We start from the raw sequence: 22352 nt of genomic DNA, 5'->3' as shown, positions 1-22352 counted from the left end.
TCAGTACCGGACATGGTATAAATTAATGGGTCCATTCCCAATTATTTTCGTACATTTCAGCAGCTTGTATCTAATTGATTTAAAATATATGATAAATACATTTATAAACATGATTTGATAAATCATTTAAAAAGGTTTTTAAATGAAAAATCGTCAGCACTACGTTGTATTGAACATGTGTGCGCATGTGTTGAACACGTTGTATTGAACACGTGTGCGCATGTGCACAGGTAGGAAATTCAATTATGCATCCTACATTTCTTCAAAAATGCTAAAAGTATCATTGATACCTGTATCTAACGTTCATTTCAAGTATTTTGTTGAAGAAATAACGTGGAAAGAGCTTCTTCGCTCAGTAGTTCTATGTTAACGTACACGGATTTTACGTATCCGTCTATGGTCCATGTTTTACCATTGTCAAGTCAACATCCGGTTTAAAAAAATGTGACTTTTAAAAACGAAAATAAAGTTCTAGACAACTTCATTTTGCACAAATAAAGAGTCTAATGCAGATATGAGCACGCTGATGTGCACACTTTGAATGATGCAATGCCAATTTTAACAGTTTATGTCAGAACATCAAATTCATATCAAAGTAAAGTTTAATATCGATTTTACTTTAATGTCAATCATTGGGATTGCCATCTGATTACCATAATTGCCTTTTGTGACTTTGTCTTAGGTATTAAAATTCGGATCAGATATAAAATGTCCGGCTGGCTCAGAAAAATTTTGGAAGCCCTGTTTTCAACCAATCACGACGTTTCGGTGTACATTTTTGAAAATATTACCCAGAATGCATTAGATTCTGAAACGGCGAATAGAACATATTTATGAATAGTCTTACAAAAATACAACCACAACACTCTGGTGTGAAATAGCTCATAAAATAATAAGACAAACTAAATGTGTATTTTTTTGTGTATTAACCTTATGTGTATTCATGCATGGTAGTATAAAACAGAAAGGTATGATATTGCAATGTAATGTATATATGATATGATATATGGTCAAGTTCGGATGGATATCTAGAGTAGATGGGATTGACATGGTCATATATAACACCTGTTATGATTGGATATCGCTTTCCCGCCATTAACACTCGAGGAACCCTGGATTGTGGCAGGGTTCCTAAAGATCCACTCAATATCCCAGATGTTATGACTTCAATCCAATCAAATTTGAATGTAAACATACAAGTATTCAGAGTAGGGGCCTTGTTCTTCCGGTAATCTAGAGACCTTTCTCTTCAAAATTTACCATTCATATGGAACTCTAGTCAGAACTCAAGTTCCATCCAAACTTGGCCTTTGATACATACATTTGAGAGAAAGTGTTCCTATAATTTTACAAGACCATGTCTTATTATTAGCAAATCATAATGCTTACTCTAAATTCAGAAATTATTGCGAGGGTTTTTATTCTTGTGAATAATGCGTCTGTGCAAGTTTTGGAATAATAAGAACATCTGCATTTTAATATCAGATCTGTATATCTGTAGGTAGATTTTCCTGAAATCGCATTAATTGATCTCACAATTAAATCTATTTTGTAAAAAAAATCAATAATAAATGCAAACAATAGTTCCTGAATTTACAGCATTGTAAACTACCCCCTAAACTCATTAGCATACAATCACATGACAATCACATGATACCACACATGATGTTATGCTACCAACAAAACATACCTAAATGTTCCTATTCCTGGTTTGTTTCCATTCTGTAAATTATTGGCTCTCCACTGTGATTCAATCTTACAATACTGACCTCCCAAAAACTACAAGATAATAACAATATTCAGTATGCTTGAATCAAAACCACAAATTTTCATATGTAAAACGATGTACACATTTTTTATAGACTAAACAAAGAAATTAAATATCAGCGGAAAATACAAGTTTCCCAGATTGAAAAAGAACTGTCTGCAGTCTTCATCGCTACGAAAAAAATATTGAAAGATTAATTGCTGCTATTTAACACCACATTCAACACTTTTGGTTATATCATGTCAGCCAATTCCTTGATGAAACTGGAGTAGCGAGGCAGAAAAAAAGAAATTTAAATACTAATTTTACTATAAATATTTATTTTCTTATAGATTCACAAACCTCCTTTTTAGGCTTATCAATTTTCTCTGGATTCAATCTTAACTTTGTCAAATAAACTCTTATCTCCTTCATCCTTCTTTGATCTGAAATAATAATATTTTAAACAGTTAAAATGATGTTAGATATCTACCATTTTAACCAAAAGTGTGGAAAATATGATAAAATAAGGTATGTATGGCAAGTCATGTTATAAAGGTCCTAAAAATAACAAAATATTTTTATTTCCTAAATCATTTCAAAAATATGTCAATACTGCAAAATGACATCCAGGTTAAGCTTGTTCGTACTTAAATCTTCATTAGATATTAAAACATTACATGTTTTACAATTCATGTTTTTTTCTGAATTCTGGTATCACAAAATAAGAACAGTTATGTCCCCTTAAGGCATGTTTTTCTGAAACAGAACTTAAGTTATATTTTTTATCATACCTTCCTGTCTCTGTGCATCTTGATTATACCTCATGGATCTGCCTGTATCCCAGGTAGATTTCTTTGTTTGTCTAAAATGTAAATATGGTAATGATGAGGTGGTCTGTTATAAAAATACTATGAAGTTTTTCAAACTCATTGTTTTTATTTTTTATTTTTACCTACAGTTAAAACATTACCTCTCTAGAATTTTTTTTTATTAATTTTCTAGTTAAGGAATAACAGTACTGTAGTTGAAGAGTTGCCACCTTCAATTGTAGATTTGACGGTCGCAAATGCAGTTTTACTGGCGACGCGTAGCGGAGAAAGTAAAACAGAGATTTGCGACCATCAAATCAAAATTGACGGTGGCAACTCTTCAACTACATTACTGTTATTCCGATTCTAATGCATTACAAAAAGAAAAAATACGATTAAACTTGAAAAAATGTCTAAATTTGTCAAATAAAAAAAATCCGCGAAACTTCATGAATAATTTTGGCACAAAGACGTCATGGCTAAACATGACGTCATACAAATGAAAATTTACAAACTGGAGGTTATTACGTTACCTGTACGCTTCAAATTCGGATAAAATTACATTAAAACGGCGAATTCGAGGTAGGTCTTGTTTTATTTTCTATTTCATAGTAGTAATCGAACATTTGTTGATTCATCAATTCAAAATGGCGGGTCTCTCCTTAGTTACGCCTGGTCAACTGTGGATTTGACGGCAACTTTTAGCCAATGAAAAAAATTGTTACATCCAAATTGCATTAGAATTATACTTATTCATCTTGAAAAAACAGTGAAAATATATTGTAGCTGAATTTCATCTTTGATTTAATATTGATATGAACATACTCAAATTCTGGGGCATCCATTAAAATTGCCTGTGGATCTATTGTAACCATAGATTTCTTAATGCCTCTAGCTCTACGGGCTGAAATACAAAACATCAAAATTAAACATTGGTCCAAACTAATCTTTATTTAAGATAAACACGAAGTAGAGACAAATACTGAACTTTCAACATTATCTAAACACTTTTGTAATCAGTAAATATTCATATGAGAATCAACAAAGAGAAGGACTTTGGGACGACTGCAAATGAGGTAACACTATAAAGAACTTAGAGAATAAAAAGGGTAAACATGTGTGAGTCTTCAAAGGAAGATGTTTGTCATTTGCCATTTTCAAAAATCATGTAAGAAATGGCAAGGTACTTATAAAGACATTTTTTTCTTTATAGAAAAACCTCAAAAGATCAAACATTAGAAAAACTAGGTGCACAACATCATGTCCTGTTGAAGTATCAGTACAAGTTTGGATGAATTCAGTCAAGCTGCTAAAGGATTTGAGGAATAACTATATGAGATCTGGGTACAAATTGGGTTAAAAACTCCATGAGGTGAACCAATCCTGTTGTGTTTACTTTTGGTAGACTACTTAAATTGATACCTTGGTTCTTAAATTTTTCTAACTTGTTCCCAGTAGTTCTTCATCAATATTTTATTCAGAGTAGGCATCTTGATCCTAGCTGATTACCTTTTCTACCCCCTCCCCCTCCCGTGGATGTGCATTACATATTATTTATACCAATTCCTATTGATTTTTTATTTATTTTTCTTTAAAGATAGGACCTTGGCTGATATGCATAAAGCCTCTTAAGTTAAGATATCCTATTGTAGTACTAATCTATCATTTGTTTTGAACAGATCTTAACTTAATTAATTAACACTAATTCATGGCCCCATTCAGAGCTCCAGATAAGAATTCATAAATTGGGGTTTTTACCCACCATTTTCTTATATAATTGGGTGATAAAGTTTTTTAATTGCATTATCAATTCCAATTCACCCCTCAGGTTAATATCAAATTGGGTTTTTCACCACCAAGCTCCTTAATGTATTGGTTTTTTTCATTGACACAATATTGAATATTTGGGCAATATCAACCCCAATTTTTTTCCATCTTAAATTAATATGTTTCTGTCTTTGTTTAGCTCTTTTATTTGTTTAAGGTTATGGTTAGGGTTATTTGCTAGCTGTTTTATTTGGTTTATTCACTGAGGAGCAATTGTATGTTTAATTTGTGTCCCGTTTCAAACCGTTTGCCAGTTTTGTATTTTCTCACAAAAAAGGATATGTGTATTCACAGGCACTCGCCTTATACCTTTATATAATAAATTCTGAGACCAGTGCCTGATCAGTGGCTGTGAGCATGGTGTGTGTATTCATTAATTAACCGTAAAATGAATAAAAAAAAATAGTATGTAAACTCTAATTATACTTGAATGATTTTCTTTTATTCAATTTACATAAATCTGGGTTTAGTTGTCTTTTATTAGAACTTTTGGTTTCTAATGCTTTATCATTTCATAATTGATTTGGCCTTTCACTTTTTCCAACTGAATTCGCAATGTTCTCGTTATGGTACACACACACGCCCGTGTGTTCGAGGGACGCTTCCTTAAAACACTGGCTGAGTCTTGTTATCATTATAACTTTCCCTCAGTTTTCCAAAAGAAGTCGAAAACATGCTTCTATTCAATATTTTAACAGGACATTCACTTTCGTTTTAATTCAATGTATGTTATGAAAAATCCTGAGCAATGCGAAAAAAATATGACTACGTGACACACGCTAATTGGATAAACACCGAGAAGATCGAATGTTTACAAAAGCATGTGTACCTATTGAGCAACGGAAAACTCAAACAGGGACCCATTTCAGCTACTTGATGCAGGGATCTATTTTTAGAACGACAGGAAATTTCCAATTATAAATATTATAAAAATAGATTTACGCGACGACTGTAAACAGATAAGGGTAAATATCACAAACGGTAGCCAATAAAAGGGTTGAGAACTCATGGTTTTGGCATATAATTGGGTTTTCTGTTGAATTAATTGGGTTGTTGAACCCGTCAATGGACAATTGCATTGGGTTTTCTATTATTTGTATTGCGTGATCACGCAAATACGCAGCTTATCTGGAGCTCTGCCCCATTGCTTTCTATGTTAAATTCCTCAATTTCAAGCAGGCGCACCTCTTTTATTTTAAGTTTAAATAAAGTGGCAATCACTGCATGTTAAAGCAACACTTTATGGTGTCTTATCCTGGAAAAATCAGCATACCTTTAATGGCATATATGAATGAACTGGTCCCCGGAACTTAGGATGTACCAAAACAGGTACTTTAGAGCTGACAAACATACAAAATGTACCCTCTTTTATAAATTTGGTGCAGTTATTTTAATATTCAAAATTATAAGTCAAAAAGTGTTCTACAATGATCACCAGTCCTTCAGCTTTCATTTGATACCAAAAATGCCTAAATATTCTACATATTTTAAAAGTTACACTCATGCATAGGAACTATTTTGTGTTAAATATGTACTACTTTCTAGTATGTGCTTTCTGGCCGGGCCTGAATATTAATGGTGTTACACCTTAAGAAGCTTTATGCATAAGGCCCTGGTCCCTAACAATCCATTACTTACCTGTTCCCCTTGGTTGTTCGTCATCTCCTACTTCATCGTCACTCTCTCCTAGGCCAACATCATCATATTCAAATGATAATTCTCTCTCCATAGTAAGAGCCTGTAATCTTGGCTGAGGTTTGCCAGCCTGTCAAGAGTACAAATTTTCTAAATAATCTCAGCATGTTTTTTTATTGGAAAAGGGGTTACCGTATCTACCGTTTTTTATACTTGAAATGATGATGTTAGTTTGTTGTACTGAATGATTTTGTACCATTTTTAAGTTGGAGAGGACAAAGCATATAATGGGTCTAATAAGGGTTCTTTCAAAGTAGCTAAGGCAAAAACATATAGGAATCAAGCTAGTGACCATAAGGTTTTGACTGTATGGCATGATCATCAAAAGCCTTACATGTTTTCATTAAACTTCATCTTAACTTTATCAAGTTGGTTACAACTGCAAACCTAGCATCTTCAAATGACCAAGCACGTTCATATTTGGCCTTGTTGTGTCATAAGACAGCATACTGCTTATATTAAGGTGGTACATATCACAACATGGAGACAACTTTGTAAAAAACAGCTGCAAGTTCTAATCACAATCTGTTGTTAAGAAAATATTGATCTTCTCAATGACTAAAATTAGTGTTCGCCAGACTGCTATATAGCCAATGATTTTTTTTTTCAGTATGTGTGTGGTTCAAGTTTTTTTAAATTGTTATATTTTTGTCAAACGGTCAAAGTAAATATTTTGTCAAAATTTCATGATAATTAAAAGAACCAAATTAACTTTAGTGAATGTGTTTGGTATCACCGTAGCATATTTTGAGGTCCTTATCACAGGAGTATACATATTTAAAGCAAATATATTTATATTACCTCAGTTTTTTTGTCATCATCAACAGCAGCCAGTAGAGCCGGGTGTAAAGCTGTTCCATCTTTGTGTGAGTAACATACAAACTCTTCATTATCAAATAATTTAAACTCCATTTCACTGTTAGAAGACATCAATAAATAACACAAAATTAATTTTGTTATATAAAACAATACGAGGGTCAAGACTGAATCCTTAGATTTTGAAGCTGAGCAGGGCATCCAACTTATACTGTGGATTCATTTATTTTCGTTGGTATCAATTTTCGTGGATTGCTAAAAACTTTCAAATTCGTGGATATTTGATTTCGTGGCTTTGCCAATCTCTTTTAACAAAGCCTTTTGAATATATATTATTCGTTGAACATTTGAATTCGTGGTTCACCTGTATCCACGAAAACCACGAAAATTGGTATCCAATGAATAATAGTGAATTCACAGTAGTCAGATCAACTTTTACTCCTGTTCCAACAGTATCTCAATATTTGAGATTTTTCATTGTTTCTAATGTTTTTTTTTTAACATTATGTTATAAAATGTGACACTGAAAAGTCTTCAAGATAAAAATATAAGCTAAACTGTAGGGAAAATAACCTAGGTTATCACATTTTTATTACCTGTAGTAATATTTGAAATAAATATTGATGAAATGATAAGATAGTATGAGAAATCAACTTTATTTCTACAGAATGGATTGAAATGTTTGAACATAGAAAAGACAAACTTAAATGTTCTAGACAATACTCTAAAAAAAAAAACATCATTTAGCTAATAACTGCAATTTCAGAATGTGAGTATATATTTTAGCTAATAAGCAAATTTTTTTGTGCTTAGAAATGTAATAAGTCAACATTAAGTGTCTAAATCAAGTAAACTATATCGGGGAAAAAAACCACTAGAATGAACCATCTGCTGTGATACTTGAATCATTTTTAAGTTCAATTAACTGGTAACTAAGGTCAAATAAAAATCACAAAAATTATTACTTTTTATGGAAAAACCCTATAACATATGTATAATCAGGTGTATAAAAAAATAAAAAATAAAACTTCTAAAAATCATTTTGGTCAAATAACAAAAAGAATAATGCAAAAGGCTTGTGCATAGATATTGCTGTGATAGAAATACAAATGTCAATAGAACAGCAAGTGTGAAAAAGTTACATGTACATATAGGACAATAAAAAGTAAAAACTGAATGAACTTTGGTACTTAGGATAGATAAACTTGGCTTGCATCTAATATCAATTTGTCATGTTTGTAGGATAAAGTTATTTGTCAAGTTGTAAAAGATTTACAACTATTCATAAGCCATTGAGGGCCTCAGGGAAGATTAGTTTATTGTAACTAACTGAGTTTACCCTCTTTAAATAAAGAATTTATTATTATTATTATTATACAACCTTTTGTGAAAAGCAGAATGGGATCCCAGGGCAAACCTCTCAAAGTCAAGTATTCTATATTCATGGAAAATTTGCTATAAATAAGTCAGCTGGTTCCTATGATCGCGGGACAAGCTTATATAAATACTGCTCTGTAATTATTGAACATATCTATAATACTAAAATTACGAGGTCCAATTTGTCAGCCGTCATCACGTTAAAACGACAAATCAAAGAATTCGACTTTATATATAACTAATATAGTACAAAGGTGTAGATTAAAAATTACACCACTCCAGGCCCTTTTGTTTTCCACGTAATTAATATTGCCAATAATTAAGAAGTTCCGGATCGAGTCCGATATCGATACCAATAGTATATTCACCTGTTACCGATTACCTTATCTGTACGTTCCGCATCTGACAAGCGCACCACTAAACGGTGTATTCAGGATTAATATGCTATATACAAGGGTCATAATCACAGGGTTGTTACTACTAAATTGTCAAATTTTGATTAGTAAGACCTTTTAAAATAACAATACGAATACTAAAAATCTGGACTAATTCACAGGGATACTCGGCCAACTGCTGTTTGTCGAGTAATTTGTAACAACAGCAAAGAAAAGTGCAATAAAGATATTATTTTATAAAAAAAAAAAAAAAAAAAAAAAAAAAAAATCTGGACTAAAAATAAGGCGTATAGGTACAGTTTCCAATTTATTAGCCGGCATGACGTAAAACAGCGAATCAAAGATATTCAACTTTATTTAGAACTAATATAGGACAATGCTGTTGATTAAAAAATACTCCACTCCAGGACCTTTCGTATTTCAAATAATTAATATTATTCCATATTGATAAAATATTAGCAAGTTTTTCTATATGAATGGGATTTTGAATAAATAAGCATATTCACCTGCGGAAAAAGGATATTCACTGCGCAAAACGTCGCGTGCTTTTACGTGTATAATTTTGGTAAAAAAACGTTTGATGTACAATTGGTTTTGGTAAATATTTTCCATTACAATAATTTCTCTCGGAATATGGAATAAAACATTTACTGTCTTTTGTTTCGGTAAATATTTGGTTTTATTGACTTTTGAAAAACTGATATTCACTGAGGCCACAGTTTTTCAAAAGTCAATAAAACCACACATTTACCTCACCAAAAGACAGTAATTGTATATTCTAACATGACGTCCTTCAAAAGCTTTGAGTACACACCCGTGGTAAAATATGAATATATTGCATTGGCTGTTCCGATCGTACTCCCACGTCATATGTTTTTTATGAATGAAGTCCCCGACGTCATAGAATGATGACGTTATAATTTAAGCATTTTACGGGAAAATACACGATTTTGATACCGAAAATCATCACAGCAAGGAAGCGTAAACAAACAATGCTAAAATGTGGTATAAGCCCATTTTTTTGTATATACATAGAAGACATATATATATAAGTAAGTTATCATTAAAATTCATCCAAATCTATCTAAATAAGTTTTGTGAATAGTTTGAGCATGTCACTTATTCTGTTTGTTCCGTTCTTTTACGCCAATCTAAAAGTGCGTTAATTTATGGGAACGGCAAATAATGGCCTCCACCTAGAGCGATTCGATCCAAACAAATTGCCGTATTTGTCCTATTAGAATCGAAATAATTCATGGGGGCTTGAATATATCTAGATTTTACCACGGGTTGTCCCTTTATGCCGATATTTTACCCCTCGCTATCGCTCAGGGTAAAATATTTGTCATAAAGGGCCAACCCGTGGTAAAATAACGATATATTCAAGCCCCCATGAATTATTTCTTAAATATTGCACTAGTGCAATAAATCGTCAAAATTCATGACGTCATCAACGACAAAATCTTTAAAAGTTTTTACTTTCAAATATTATATTGCTATACAATAAAAGGGTTATTGCATGAATATTGGGGAATATTGTCCCTCGTAGAACATATATTGCACTCGCAAGCTCGTGCAATATAAAATTCTACTCGGGACAATATTCCCCAATATTCATGCAATAACCCTATATGACCAATAATTGATAAGTTCCAGTTCGACGGGTTCAAACAGAAAGATTTAAAAGCAGAGAAAACTGTGTATCGTATAATCGCCATGACTTTATCAAATGATAATACGAATACTAAAATAAGGCTTGCGCACAGTTATATACTTTCAGTCACGGACCCGCAATACCACGGGTGTGTTCTAGTTTCTATAAATATTATGGTCTATTAGGGAACCACCATTTAACATCAAGGTTTTAGTTCTAAAAAAAAATATCTCATTCAGACCCTCTGGATTAAATTGTCGCTCCCTTTATAGAAACAACAAAAAGGGAAGTGTGTTTAAGAACTTGATGTGAGCACCTACCGATAGCCATATATTCTGTTTGATAAGTGATGAAAAAAAGAAAAAAAGTACAAATTTACAATAACCTATAGAAATAGCTGATTTTTTGTACACACAAAAAGCAGTTTTGCTGTGTCTTAAGCTGCTGTAATCTTTATCGCTAGTAGAAATTCAGATTTAACTGAACAAATATGAAATTTGGCTATATATTGCTACTGTTTTTACATGTAAGCTTAAATAAAGGCTGTGTACACTTACCCAAAGCTGTAAAATATAGAATCTTTTACAGATGTTGACTTTTGTATTTTTTACCTGGTATTATTATTGAAATTCTAAGTATATTGCATTGACATTATAAAGATAAATATAAGCATAAATATTTAGAATTTATACAATTTTACTATTTGGTGATTTTTTTCCAAAAAATATTATCCATTTCAATTTGTTTTAATTTGGGCTTCTATATTTCTTCATTCTGTATGTGTTTGTATTACAATAAGCATACATGTACATGTATTTGTCAACTTATAACAAAACAATAAAGATATATTCACAACTACTTTAATATCTGCTTCAATTTGATTCATCGTTTTTTCTCTTTGAAATTCTGTGATGTTTGTAATAGGTTTGTCAATCTCTTATAAATCTATCTGTCTGTCCATTTCTATCTTAAAATAATTTTCTGTCCTAATTCTAAAACTGAAAATATTAGGGTTACAATGGTGGATTGTAATAGTGGCAATGCTGTTATCTCTACTCATTTCTGATTTTGCATCTTTTAAAAATTTGGATGTCTCAATTCAGGCCCGTAGTCAGGAATTTCCAAAGGGAGGTTCATTGGACTCACAAAATCGACTTTAACAGTCACAATTCGAACAGAACATTGACTTTAACAGTGCTTATTTGTTTTCAAGGGGGGGTTCGTCCGAACCCCGGAACCCCCCCCTGGCTACGGGTATGCAATTAATACATATATTTCTTATTTCTTATTTTTGCATGAAATCAAGAACTATGAGATATAACTTATAGTAATGAAATTACAAAACAAAAATGGATTTGAAAAGAATGAGTTTTGATTTGATATGAAATGAAATGCAATTTTGCCTTTTTACTATGTTCCTAACTTTACTACCATAACCATATTAAGTTGTATAGTCCACCTATCCTTGTTGTGAGCTGTTCTTTCCTGTACTCAAAGATAATACCATGTTTATAAAAAGATAACATTATGTTGACATACAGGCAACATATCCTCAAGGATTATTTTACACACAGATAACCTATCCATATCCACACAAAGACTGTAGTGTCAGGCTGGTTTTATTTACTACACTATTTATCATTGTAAATGTATGTTCTCAAAGGAAATTTAACCAACATATGTACTCATAGGAAATTTAAACTACAAATGTACTCAAAAAAATAATTTAAACAACAAATTAACTCAACAGAAATTTAAAAATTGTGTTAAACAACAAATGTACTCAAAAGCAATTCAAACAACAAATGTACTCAACAGAAATTTTAACAACAAATGTACTCAACAGAAAATTAACCAACAAATGTACTCAACAGAAAATTAACCAACAAATGTACTCAACAGAAAATTAACCAACAAATGTACTCAACAGTCTGAACTGTTATGGTACTATCCTAGATGTATTTGCATACTTTTAAGTGGATGTGGGACTAATCTAAATGCATCATGCTGCTCCTACTTCAGCTGTCCCGCAACACTCAGTAAGATGATACTGAAGATATTCAAAAAGAGGCTACATTCTTCCAGAGAAGTTTAACAGATCTGAATGTAGGGAAACAGAAAAGATGGGATATCATGCGGTAAAGTGTACACTACAAGAATTCATTTGATAGCTGTACAATGTTTGGACATCTATATGAAGAGAGTACACATTATAATGATAAATGTTGCAGTAAATAAAAACAATGCAGTAGTCATTCATAATCTATGTTACTTCTGTCTGCTGAGAAGTTATGTTAGTTTACTGCTAATCTATTGTACTTTATTAGGCTTTCTATTCCTTCAATTCTTCTACTGATTTTTCATTCATTTTGAAATGTACAATTTAGTACCAAGAGACTGTCATTAATCATAAATAGTTTTCATTAAAATCAATAGTTTACAACTTTACACAATTTGGACAGCACTGTTAAAAAAAAAACCATTGTATCTCTATTTAGATCAATACTATTGATCAAAACTGACTCACTTCAGCTTAAAAAAAAACCAATCACATTTCTGTGAAATTTAAGTTATAGTATGGACATGAATCAATACTTTAAAACACTTGACACAACCAAAAGGAACAGTGTTTTTATTGATGTTCATCATCTTAAAGTCATTTATCATAAGATCACAGCTGAAATGTTACATTAATTATGAATGGCTACTACGGTTTTCTGTGAACCAATTTGTCTGATAAAAAAAATGTTGAACTAGATTTAACTATCTGCCTTTAATTCAAAACTTACCTGTCCAATAATTTTATAATAAAAATAGTATCATATCAACATCTAAGACCAAATTAAAAAAATCCTGTTTACTCTACTTTTCCTAAACTGTAAGTAATACCAATATATATCAAATATTCCCACGCCTTTGCAAACATATTTCATAGATATATTATTAGTAATATAAAAATTTATTGAAATACCAAAGCAGCAAACCATTAAAAAAAATATATGTATCAGCAAAAATTAATAGCAAGTTTTAAAGCAGTCATAAAATGAAGGGGAATAACTACTAAAAAAATGCTATAAATGTGCAATATTCTACGACTTTTAAGAAATTAAAAAATATTTTTTATGAATGGGTATATGATCTACAAAGAGATTTTTTTTTATTGCTTGAAGGAAGATCTTTTAGTCTTTTTAAATTTAGTTTGTACAGATCCTGTTTTACTTTACTATAGAGGAGTTCCTAAGATACTCACGCATATCGGCTATAAAAGCAACATCACAATTATTGATGCATTTTTCTTATTAGAATTCTGCCTTAGAACCCTAAATCTATTCTTATATTGAATTTATCAACTGCATCTCTTTGAAGCTATATTTGATATACAAAAAGAAATGTGTCATGCTACCTACATCATTTCTACATATGATTTGTGTCTTAAAAGTTCCTTGTTTACAAATCTCTAATTCTCTACTTGGAAAAACATGCACTTTTGTTTTCAGGGAATAAGTTAGAACATATATATGTATAAATATATATATAATATATCCATTAATGTTTACAAAATCTATTATGTTTTTAAACTGACCTTCTGTAATACCTAAAAAATTCAATATTGAATCTAAAGATTTGAAAAAGATGCTAAAATGATAAGAAATTATCATTGAAAATCTCTAAGGGCTCTATATGAAAGATAAGTATTTAACAAAAGACTTGAATATGCTAAAAACCACTTTGATTATTTATGATAATTTACCGTTTTCATTTAACTGCTGCATGCTATGAATCAATTAATACATATATCTTAAATTTATTAATTGATTGTTGATTGCTTAAAGTCTTGTGTATTTTCCAAATTTAACAAATTAAACATAAATTCAAATGTTGCAAAATGAAAGATGACCTAATGTCAAAAAGAAAAGACAAACACAACAGTACATTTAAAAGGTAGATGTGTATAAGTTAGTAGTGAAGAGCTAATTAAAGGCAGATAACTCTACAGGGCATGATTTTAGTAAAATACCGCTTTCCCCTCTGAATTTGCCTTTGAACTCTTTTCTTATTTCTATCTAATGCTTTCTATTAAAGACCTGTAACTTAAAAGTACAATTTTAAAATTGTACTATTGCATTATTTGATCTTAAATATGTTTTAAAAAATATCTAATCAAAGGCGAACTCATATTTAAAAGTAAGGTCAGTCCCACCCAATCAAAAACTAAGAATAAATATAGGAACAACTATGGAAATGTCTCAAAATTTAGGATTTAAGTGCAAGAAAATGTGCATAAGCTGTTTAAATCTAGTGCAATGATGTCCATTCTAAAATTAGGGCATCCCAATTTGAAAAGTATACCAAGACTTATATCCTGTTTATACTTTCAGAGTTAAGAAAAAATGGGTGGTTTTTTTTTATAATATTTTGAGACATTTCCAGCTGACAAACCAGCTGCAGACACCTAGATTTGTACCTGGCATCTGACAGTCTTTGGTATGGTACACAGATAACATCTCGGTGAGAAAGTAGGTCATCATAGACCCGATTTTGTGGAGGCTTATCACCCTCTGTCGGTAAATCAGACACAGTCACAATGTGATCACGAACTCGACATCCCTGAAATATTATCATGCTTTATGTTTAGTACACTATTTTATGTTCTTTTCTTATACCGGTTATAATGTTGTCCAAAATTATCATTCATTATAAGGGAGAAAAATGCACACAATATCTATCATTTAAGCTGTTATCAATTTAATAGTTTCTTTTATTGCACCAAATTATATTGTAAAGTCAGAAATTTTTGCTAGGTTTTTATTAGTGCAAATAAGGCAATTGCATGAGTATCACAGTAACAAAAACTTGCACCATGATATTAAATACATATATTATTATTAACTTTTTTCTTTATTAGTCTAGCAGTTTTCAAATCTTTCAAAACTCACAATGATTAATGATCACAATAATTTATGAATTTCCAGTATCAATATGTGAAAGTTTGAATCTTGTACTGTAAAAGTTTTAATTTGTGTACTGTGGACTCATTATTATTCCCTGGATACCAATTTTCATGGAATATTGTGGAAACAGTTGAACAATGAAATTAAATGACTGACAAATTTTCTTATGGCGTTTATGCAGACTTCGGCAAAACCATGAAATCAAATATCCATGAACATGCAGGTTTTCCTCAATCCACGAAAATTGGTACCCACGAAAATAAATGAATCCACAGTATTGTATTCTTCTTAAAGTATTCAAAGTACAAGAAATATTACATACTTGTCTTATTGAAAAGTATATCTTACATTACTATCAATCTTCTTGAACCGTGGACATTACCTTATTTTGTTGTGTAGGATCAAACCTTAATACCCTCTGATGACAACATGGATAAGTCCCGATACAGGAATGTAGGGATCCTTCATTATCATATCTTGCTGGTTCAGGGTGGTATTTACAATGTCCTAGATCACTGCAGGGGAACACCTCCTTACATCGTGTACAAATTAGATAATTAATGGTCCCCCATACCCTCCAGTAAACCTCTCGCCAGGTCTTCAGTTGTCCTTTAAGTTCCAGTAGGTATTCATTAACATCAAAAGACGGATCTCGTATGTGACAAAATGTTAATGTTCCTCTTCTATCTACAGTTAATCTGCAAATGTTTCAAAAATTCATAAATGTTTCTGTATTTTCTCATGTTTTTTTTTAATCCTTTAATTTAATCGTTGCTGGAAAAAATCAGTTTGATTTGTTTTCTATCAAAAGACAGCTTAAGAAAAATTGTGAAATTTTGGATTTCTGACAGGCAGTTTTTCTTACTTGCCTAATATCTTTTAAATGTTAAAATCTTGCATCAGATAAATAAAATTTGCTTAAAAGTTTGGTTATGATTCAAACTTAACCCCTAGATTACTGTGCGGGCAGGTTAAAGTATATAATAATCTTTCTGTAGATAAATAAAATTGTACTTCAAGTTGATCAATTTATTTTTCTACCTCAGGCATATAATTGTTTATGTTTGTGTCATTTTGGTCTTTTGTGGGTAGTTGTCTCATTGGCAATCATACCACATCTTCTTTTTTATATATAGATTATCTTAGCTGTATTTGGCAAAACTTTTAGTAATTTGGGTCCTCAATGCTGTTCAACTTTGTACTTTATTTGGCCTTTTTAACTTTTTTGGATTCGAGCGTTGCTGATGAGTTTTTTGTAGATGAAATGCACGTCTTGCATATTTACAAAATTTAGTCCTGTTATCTATGATGAGTTTATTTACCTGCTTGGTGTACATTTCAATTTCTTCTCAAGACTACCACCCATGACCTTCTTACAAACAGAACATCTGAAAGTATTAATAATTCAAAAATTAGCACAATATCAATACAAATATACTTAATGAAATATTGAACAAGTATGTTTCAGAGTGTGATTCCAAAAAATTTATAACCCAAATATTTCTTTTGATTCATAAACAGTATTTAACAGAAATTTCCAAAATTATCGGAGAATAAAACCGACAAAACCAACCACCAACAAATAGTATGGTACACAGATAACATATTGGTGATAAAGTAGGTCATCATAGACCCGATTTTGTGGAGGCTTGTCACCCTCTGTCGGCAGGCCAGACACAGTCACAATGTGTTCATGAACTTGACTTTTCTGAAAGATGTATAATTGCAAATACCAAAAATATCAGAGAATACACACCAACTACCAATAACTTATTAATCTGTGAAAAAATATATGTTCAAACCAGAAAAACAACAACAAACAACACATGGCCATACAGTTTGGTCATCTAGATCAAGCATTGGCAGATCCAGGGGGGCTTCAGGGAGTTGGAACCCCCAACTTTTTTTTGGCCAATCAATGCATTTGAATGGGGACATATAGTTGGACCCCCCCCCCCTTTTGTCCTGGGTTCAGACCCCCCCCCCCCCCCCTTTTTTCCCTTTTTGTCCTGGGTTGAGAATCCCCCCCTTTTAAAATGGCTGGATCCGCCCCTGTCAAGTTAAGAAAATAAATTTGCCAATAAATTAATGACAGTTTTCTGAACTCCTGAATGCTTTGTAAACTTGTATTGTTAGGTTGCTGTTAGATTGTCCCATAAAAAAACTAACCTCATTAATGTAGCAGCGCATTCTGGAGAATCAGGATTTGTAGAATTAGGATCAAACAATTTCTCCAACTTCTTGGCAAATAATTTACTACAAAACAGCAAAATGATAGTTCACAAAAAACACAGCTAAAATCATCACACCTGTAAAATATCTAAATATATATTAGAACTTAAGTATTGTATGTTCAAACTATTAAGTCAACTTTCAATTTAAATTTGGTTCACAATAACTTTTCCCCCCTATGTGAGGAAAGACCTTTAATATTGTTTTTCTAATGTTGTTTTTTTTCCTTTTTCTTTCTGAATATTTTTTTCCCTGCTGCCAGGCATTGCTCTTTGATAATTTCTTACCTTTTAAATTTATCTTTTCTGTCTTTTATGTCATCAGCTTCATTGTGTGTAAACAGATCTGCTATCCTACAATTTTATAAATTTCTGTTCATTAGTAATACCATACAATGGCTGAAGGGGGAGGGGAGGCTTCCCTTAAAGGGTGTATGTTCAGTCACCTTTCATTAAGAAAATATAAAACATACATTTGACATTAAATCAACAATTTTTTTATACAGTATTTTTTTTAATTTTTTTTTTGTAAGATGCCCACAGCCACTTTCTTGTAGATTCTTAAAAAATGTTTTCTGGCTGCATTGAAGACCCATTGGTGGCCTATAATATTTTACCTTTCTAAATGTAACAGTGGACACCTGTCTGAATCTAAGAACTTTTGGTTAGAGAAAATATTTTTTTACCATAACTGCATTGAAAATTATTAAAGCCAATTTATCCCAAATAGCTTTACTAACCTTCCAACAAGTTTTTCATTGATACAATTCATATTACATGGTGTTGATACTATAGCTGACATATTACCATGGCAATACTCTATACATTCTTGTACCTTAAAAGTTAAAATAGAAGACGCAATTAGAATACCATTAAAATCTTAATTGGACAGAATTTATCTCTCCACATATTTTATGCAAATACAGATTTTAAAATTATACTTGTCAAATTTTATTCTGTTCTTTGATTGTAATGCCAATACAACAAGCATTTTAATTATTTTTTCAAGAGTGAAGACTTCAATATGACGGTTCACTCCTATACTGCAATATGGTTACTGCATATTTGACGGTAAAATGTAGTCAATGGAAATATGTATTACATTAAACTTGAATGCATTACTGTTATCAAATACATACAAACTTACAAAGCTTATACTAACAATGACCACTGCCCTTTTCTTGATATCTATATCACTAACGGAAAGCTGAATACTAAAATTTATGATAAAAGGGATGATTTTTCATTTCCTATCGTTAATTATCCGTATTTAGATGGTGACGTTCCCTTGTCACCATCTTACAGTGTTTATATATCTCAACTTGTACGATTCGCTCATGTATGTAACAATGTTTTAGATTTTAACGAGAGAAATTTATGTATTACTGAAAAATTATTACACCAGGGTTTTCGATATCACAAACTGGTCAAAACATTTACTAAATTTTATCATCGGTATAAAGACATCATTCGTAAATATAGCTCAACATGCAGACTTCTAATACGTTCAGGTATTTCACATCCAATTTTTTATGGAAATATTCTTTATAAAACACCAAGGTGTCAGTATTCACCTCAGAAACTTACAAAACCTTTGAATAGACTTATTATCCCTTTCCTCCATAATGACACCTTTTGACGCCACCCCCTTTACTACATAATGACGCCTTTTGACGCCTGTGTAGTACCTTAGTTGAAATGCTTTGACTACAAAATGTCTGCATCAGACCTAATAAAATTTGTATCCAATATGAAAAGGATATTCATAAGAATATCTGTCAGATAGACTTCAATTTATTTGATGAAATATTTGTATTTTGCAATGCATTAAATACTTTAAACCTGAGAATTTTACTTTAAAGAAAAAGTCCTATGCAAATCAAGCATATAAAAAAAAATTATTCCATGGAGGAAAGGGTTAAGAAGGGATATGATTACGATACTGTTGTCAATTCATTAAAGATTGCATATTTTGGCGTTAATATTGAGTCACTGATAAGGTCTTTGCATCGGAACTAAAAACATTTTTTCTAAAAACAGTTGTTGGCATGACACGGGTTATGTTCTTCTCATATATGTTATGATGGTATGATACTAAACCCCTAACGGGAAGGATTGTGCCTGATGTTCATATGATGAAATCATAATCTTTCAGTCAGTGTAATTGAAGTCTGGAGCTGGCATGTCAGTTAATTGCTAGAAGTCTGTTGTTATTTATGTATTATTGTCATTTTGTTTATTTTCTTTGTTTACATCTTCTGACATCAGACTCGGACTTCTCTTGAACTGAATTTTAATGTGCGTATTGTTATGGGTTTACTTTTCTACATTGGTAAGAGGTATAGGGGAGGGTTGAGATCTCAAAAAATTGTTTATCCCCGCCGCATTTTTGCGCCTGTCCCAAGTCAGGAGCCTCTGGCCTTTGTTAGTCTTGTATTATTTTAATTTTAGTTTCTTGTGTACAATTTGGAAATTAGTATGGCGTTCATTATCACTGGACTAGTATATATTTGTTTAGGGGCCAGCTGAATGATCCTCCAGGTGCGGGAATTTCTCGCTACATTGAAGACCTGTTGGTGACCTTCTGCTGTTGTTTTTTTATTTGGTCAGGTTGTTGTCTCTTTGACACATTCCCCATTTCCATTCTCAATTTTATGTACACAAAAAAAGATGAGGTATTATTGTAAATGAGACAGCTGTCCACCAGAGACCTAAGAATGGTTACAAATTTAATGAAATTGAAAATTATGAAATTGTTTTTGTACCAACTCTTCTCTTGCCTTTCAAAATGTTTCATTTAACTAACTTGCTAGTTTAATAGTTCAATATTTTCTCAAATTTCAGTTTGTTGAAATTTCAAGATGTTTCAATTCCTTTTATAAAATAGCAACTTTTAAAACTTTTATGTAGTATACTTACAAGTGAATCCATTTTGAGAAAATCAGATGAAATCAAAATTGATATCACATTGCTGGCCTCTGAAAAGACAAAATTATAAATCATATATAGCTACATATCATATTACGTTTTACATTTTTCACAATCATATATGATGATGTCTTCTTGATTAGTTTAAAGATATTTTATTGTCCAAAGACATTGACAATAGGATAAGACACAAGTTTTGCAACTTAGAATGTCTTCTTGATTAATTGTTTTAAAGTAAACTTTTATGCTACCATCACATAGGAAAACAAAAAAGTTATGTCACAAAACAGTTCCTTCAAAATACAAGTTCCATATGGAAAACTATTCTGGACCATTATTTCTAATGAAACAATTATGTTTAAAGTCAAACCCATACTATTGTCTTCAGTTTCATTATATTAGAACACTATATCATTTACATGAAAATCTTTTGAATAATGGATAAAAACGATAGATGAGTTCTGGTTGTAAAATGTGTGTTCTTTCAGATATATTTACCTAGCCTAGGTTTTTCTGGTACATCTTTTGAGCCTCGTTTAACATATTTCATCAACCAATCAAATATTTGTACATCACAATGAACAGATATATCTACTTCTTCCCAACGCTGAGCGTCTGTTGATAAATACTCTGCAAAATATTTCATTTCCTGGACCAACAGGTCTCGAGGACAATGGAAGTCTTGCTTCACTAAAAGAGAGAACAAGTTTTATAATTCATTCACTCAAATCAGATTGAGACATCCAGAACAAAGATTTGAAACCACATTTTTTTGGCCATAATTCATGTCATTGACATATCATGTATACAGCTCTCTTGTATTTTTTTCAAACTACTTTTTACAGGTACATTTGTACTGAAAAAATCTTTTGCTTTTAAAAATTTCTTATATTTTCAGTTCTTGATATGGTCTCTACATGAATAAATAAACAAGCTCTGTGCAAAAAATATTTATTTTACCATCAGGTTCTATTGTTTACTAGGGTTTTGCAAACAAAAATTCATCATTAAATCAGAATTTTCAAAATCAGAGAAATTTTGTTTCTTTCATTCTATTTAATCTATTTAATAACAGCTGGTTGATTTACTACTTACAGCTTTTAGCTTCATCACAGACATGTATAGTCATAACAGGGCTGTAAAAAACAAAAATTATTAAAAATTATATTATAGTCACAAAAGTTGTAGTATTGGTATTGGTTAATATTGCTTTCATAGATTTTTTTTTTTAAATTTCTTATTACTACAGAAATACATTCCTGTAAATTTAAAAATCAATGTGTACATTTAAGAACATGTTTTAAAAATGCAAATAAACAAATTTACTGAAATGAAAAATTATGAACATGGCTATTGAGTTACAAATATGACATGATAATGCACATCTAAGAACCCAAAACACATCTTGCTTAGAGAATTACAGCAGATTCCATCGAGTGTGTAGCCAAAGGTTATATCTGTGGTTAGCTTGCTTGTTAGCTGAACCGTGAAGTAAATTTTAGGTCAGGTATACTACCCTCCTTTCGAAGTGGCATAGTCCAACAGACAGATATATTGTTTTTCTGTCGAACTAGTCTATTTTTAAAGTAGGATAGTTTTCCTAACCTAACAATGACTTCACGGTTCAGCTAACAAGCAAGCTTACCAAAGATATTACCTTTGGCTACACACTCAATGGAATCCGCTGTAAAAGTAGTTTTCATTACATTAATGCTATCTGAACCAAATTAAGCATTAATACTAACAATTTTAAAGCATACATTTTTTAACTTGAAAGCAGCTAATGAAAGTTGATACTAATTTATAACTTTCTACTGAAAGCCATTTTGAGCTAATCGTATGGCGTTGACAATTAGCATTTAATATAAACCTGAAGATGTATATTTTGTTTGGTTGCTGTTACATTGACACTTACTGT

General features: G+C 31.3%; 1 protein-coding gene across 3 annotated transcripts in view; it reads right to left on the bottom strand.

Annotated features, from left to right (window-relative positions):
* LOC134699302 (SANT and BTB domain regulator of class switch recombination-like) overlaps positions 1-22352 on the bottom strand; it is a 33999-nt gene that overhangs the window by 5645 nt on the left and 6002 nt on the right. For all 3 annotated transcript variants that reach the window (XM_063560910.1, XM_063560909.1, XM_063560911.1), the window contains exons 5-19: positions 21530-21570; positions 20933-21124; positions 20426-20484; positions 18247-18341; positions 17795-17860; positions 17445-17531; positions 16598-16663; positions 15658-15973; positions 14789-14931; positions 6883-6997; positions 6025-6151; positions 3385-3463; positions 2542-2612; positions 2111-2193; positions 1691-1779 (exon numbers count right to left, since the gene is read on the bottom strand). In XM_063560910.1, the coding sequence (XP_063416980.1) occupies positions 1691-1779; positions 2111-2193; positions 2542-2612; positions 3385-3463; positions 6025-6151; positions 6883-6997; positions 14789-14931; positions 15658-15973; positions 16598-16663; positions 17445-17531; positions 17795-17860; positions 18247-18341; positions 20426-20484; positions 20933-21124; positions 21530-21570 (1629 nt within the window). The remainder of the gene's footprint in view (positions 1-1690; positions 1780-2110; positions 2194-2541; positions 2613-3384; positions 3464-6024; positions 6152-6882; positions 6998-14788; positions 14932-15657; positions 15974-16597; positions 16664-17444; positions 17532-17794; positions 17861-18246; positions 18342-20425; positions 20485-20932; positions 21125-21529; positions 21571-22352) is intronic.

Source organism: Mytilus trossulus, unplaced genomic scaffold (genome assembly GCF_036588685.1).
Source record: "Mytilus trossulus isolate FHL-02 unplaced genomic scaffold, PNRI_Mtr1.1.1.hap1 h1tg000050l__unscaffolded, whole genome shotgun sequence".
Taxonomy (NCBI): Eukaryota; Metazoa; Mollusca; class Bivalvia; order Mytilida; family Mytilidae; genus Mytilus; species Mytilus trossulus.
The sequence above is the reverse complement of the archived record's forward strand: the minus strand, read 5'-3'. Positions and strand labels throughout refer to the sequence as shown.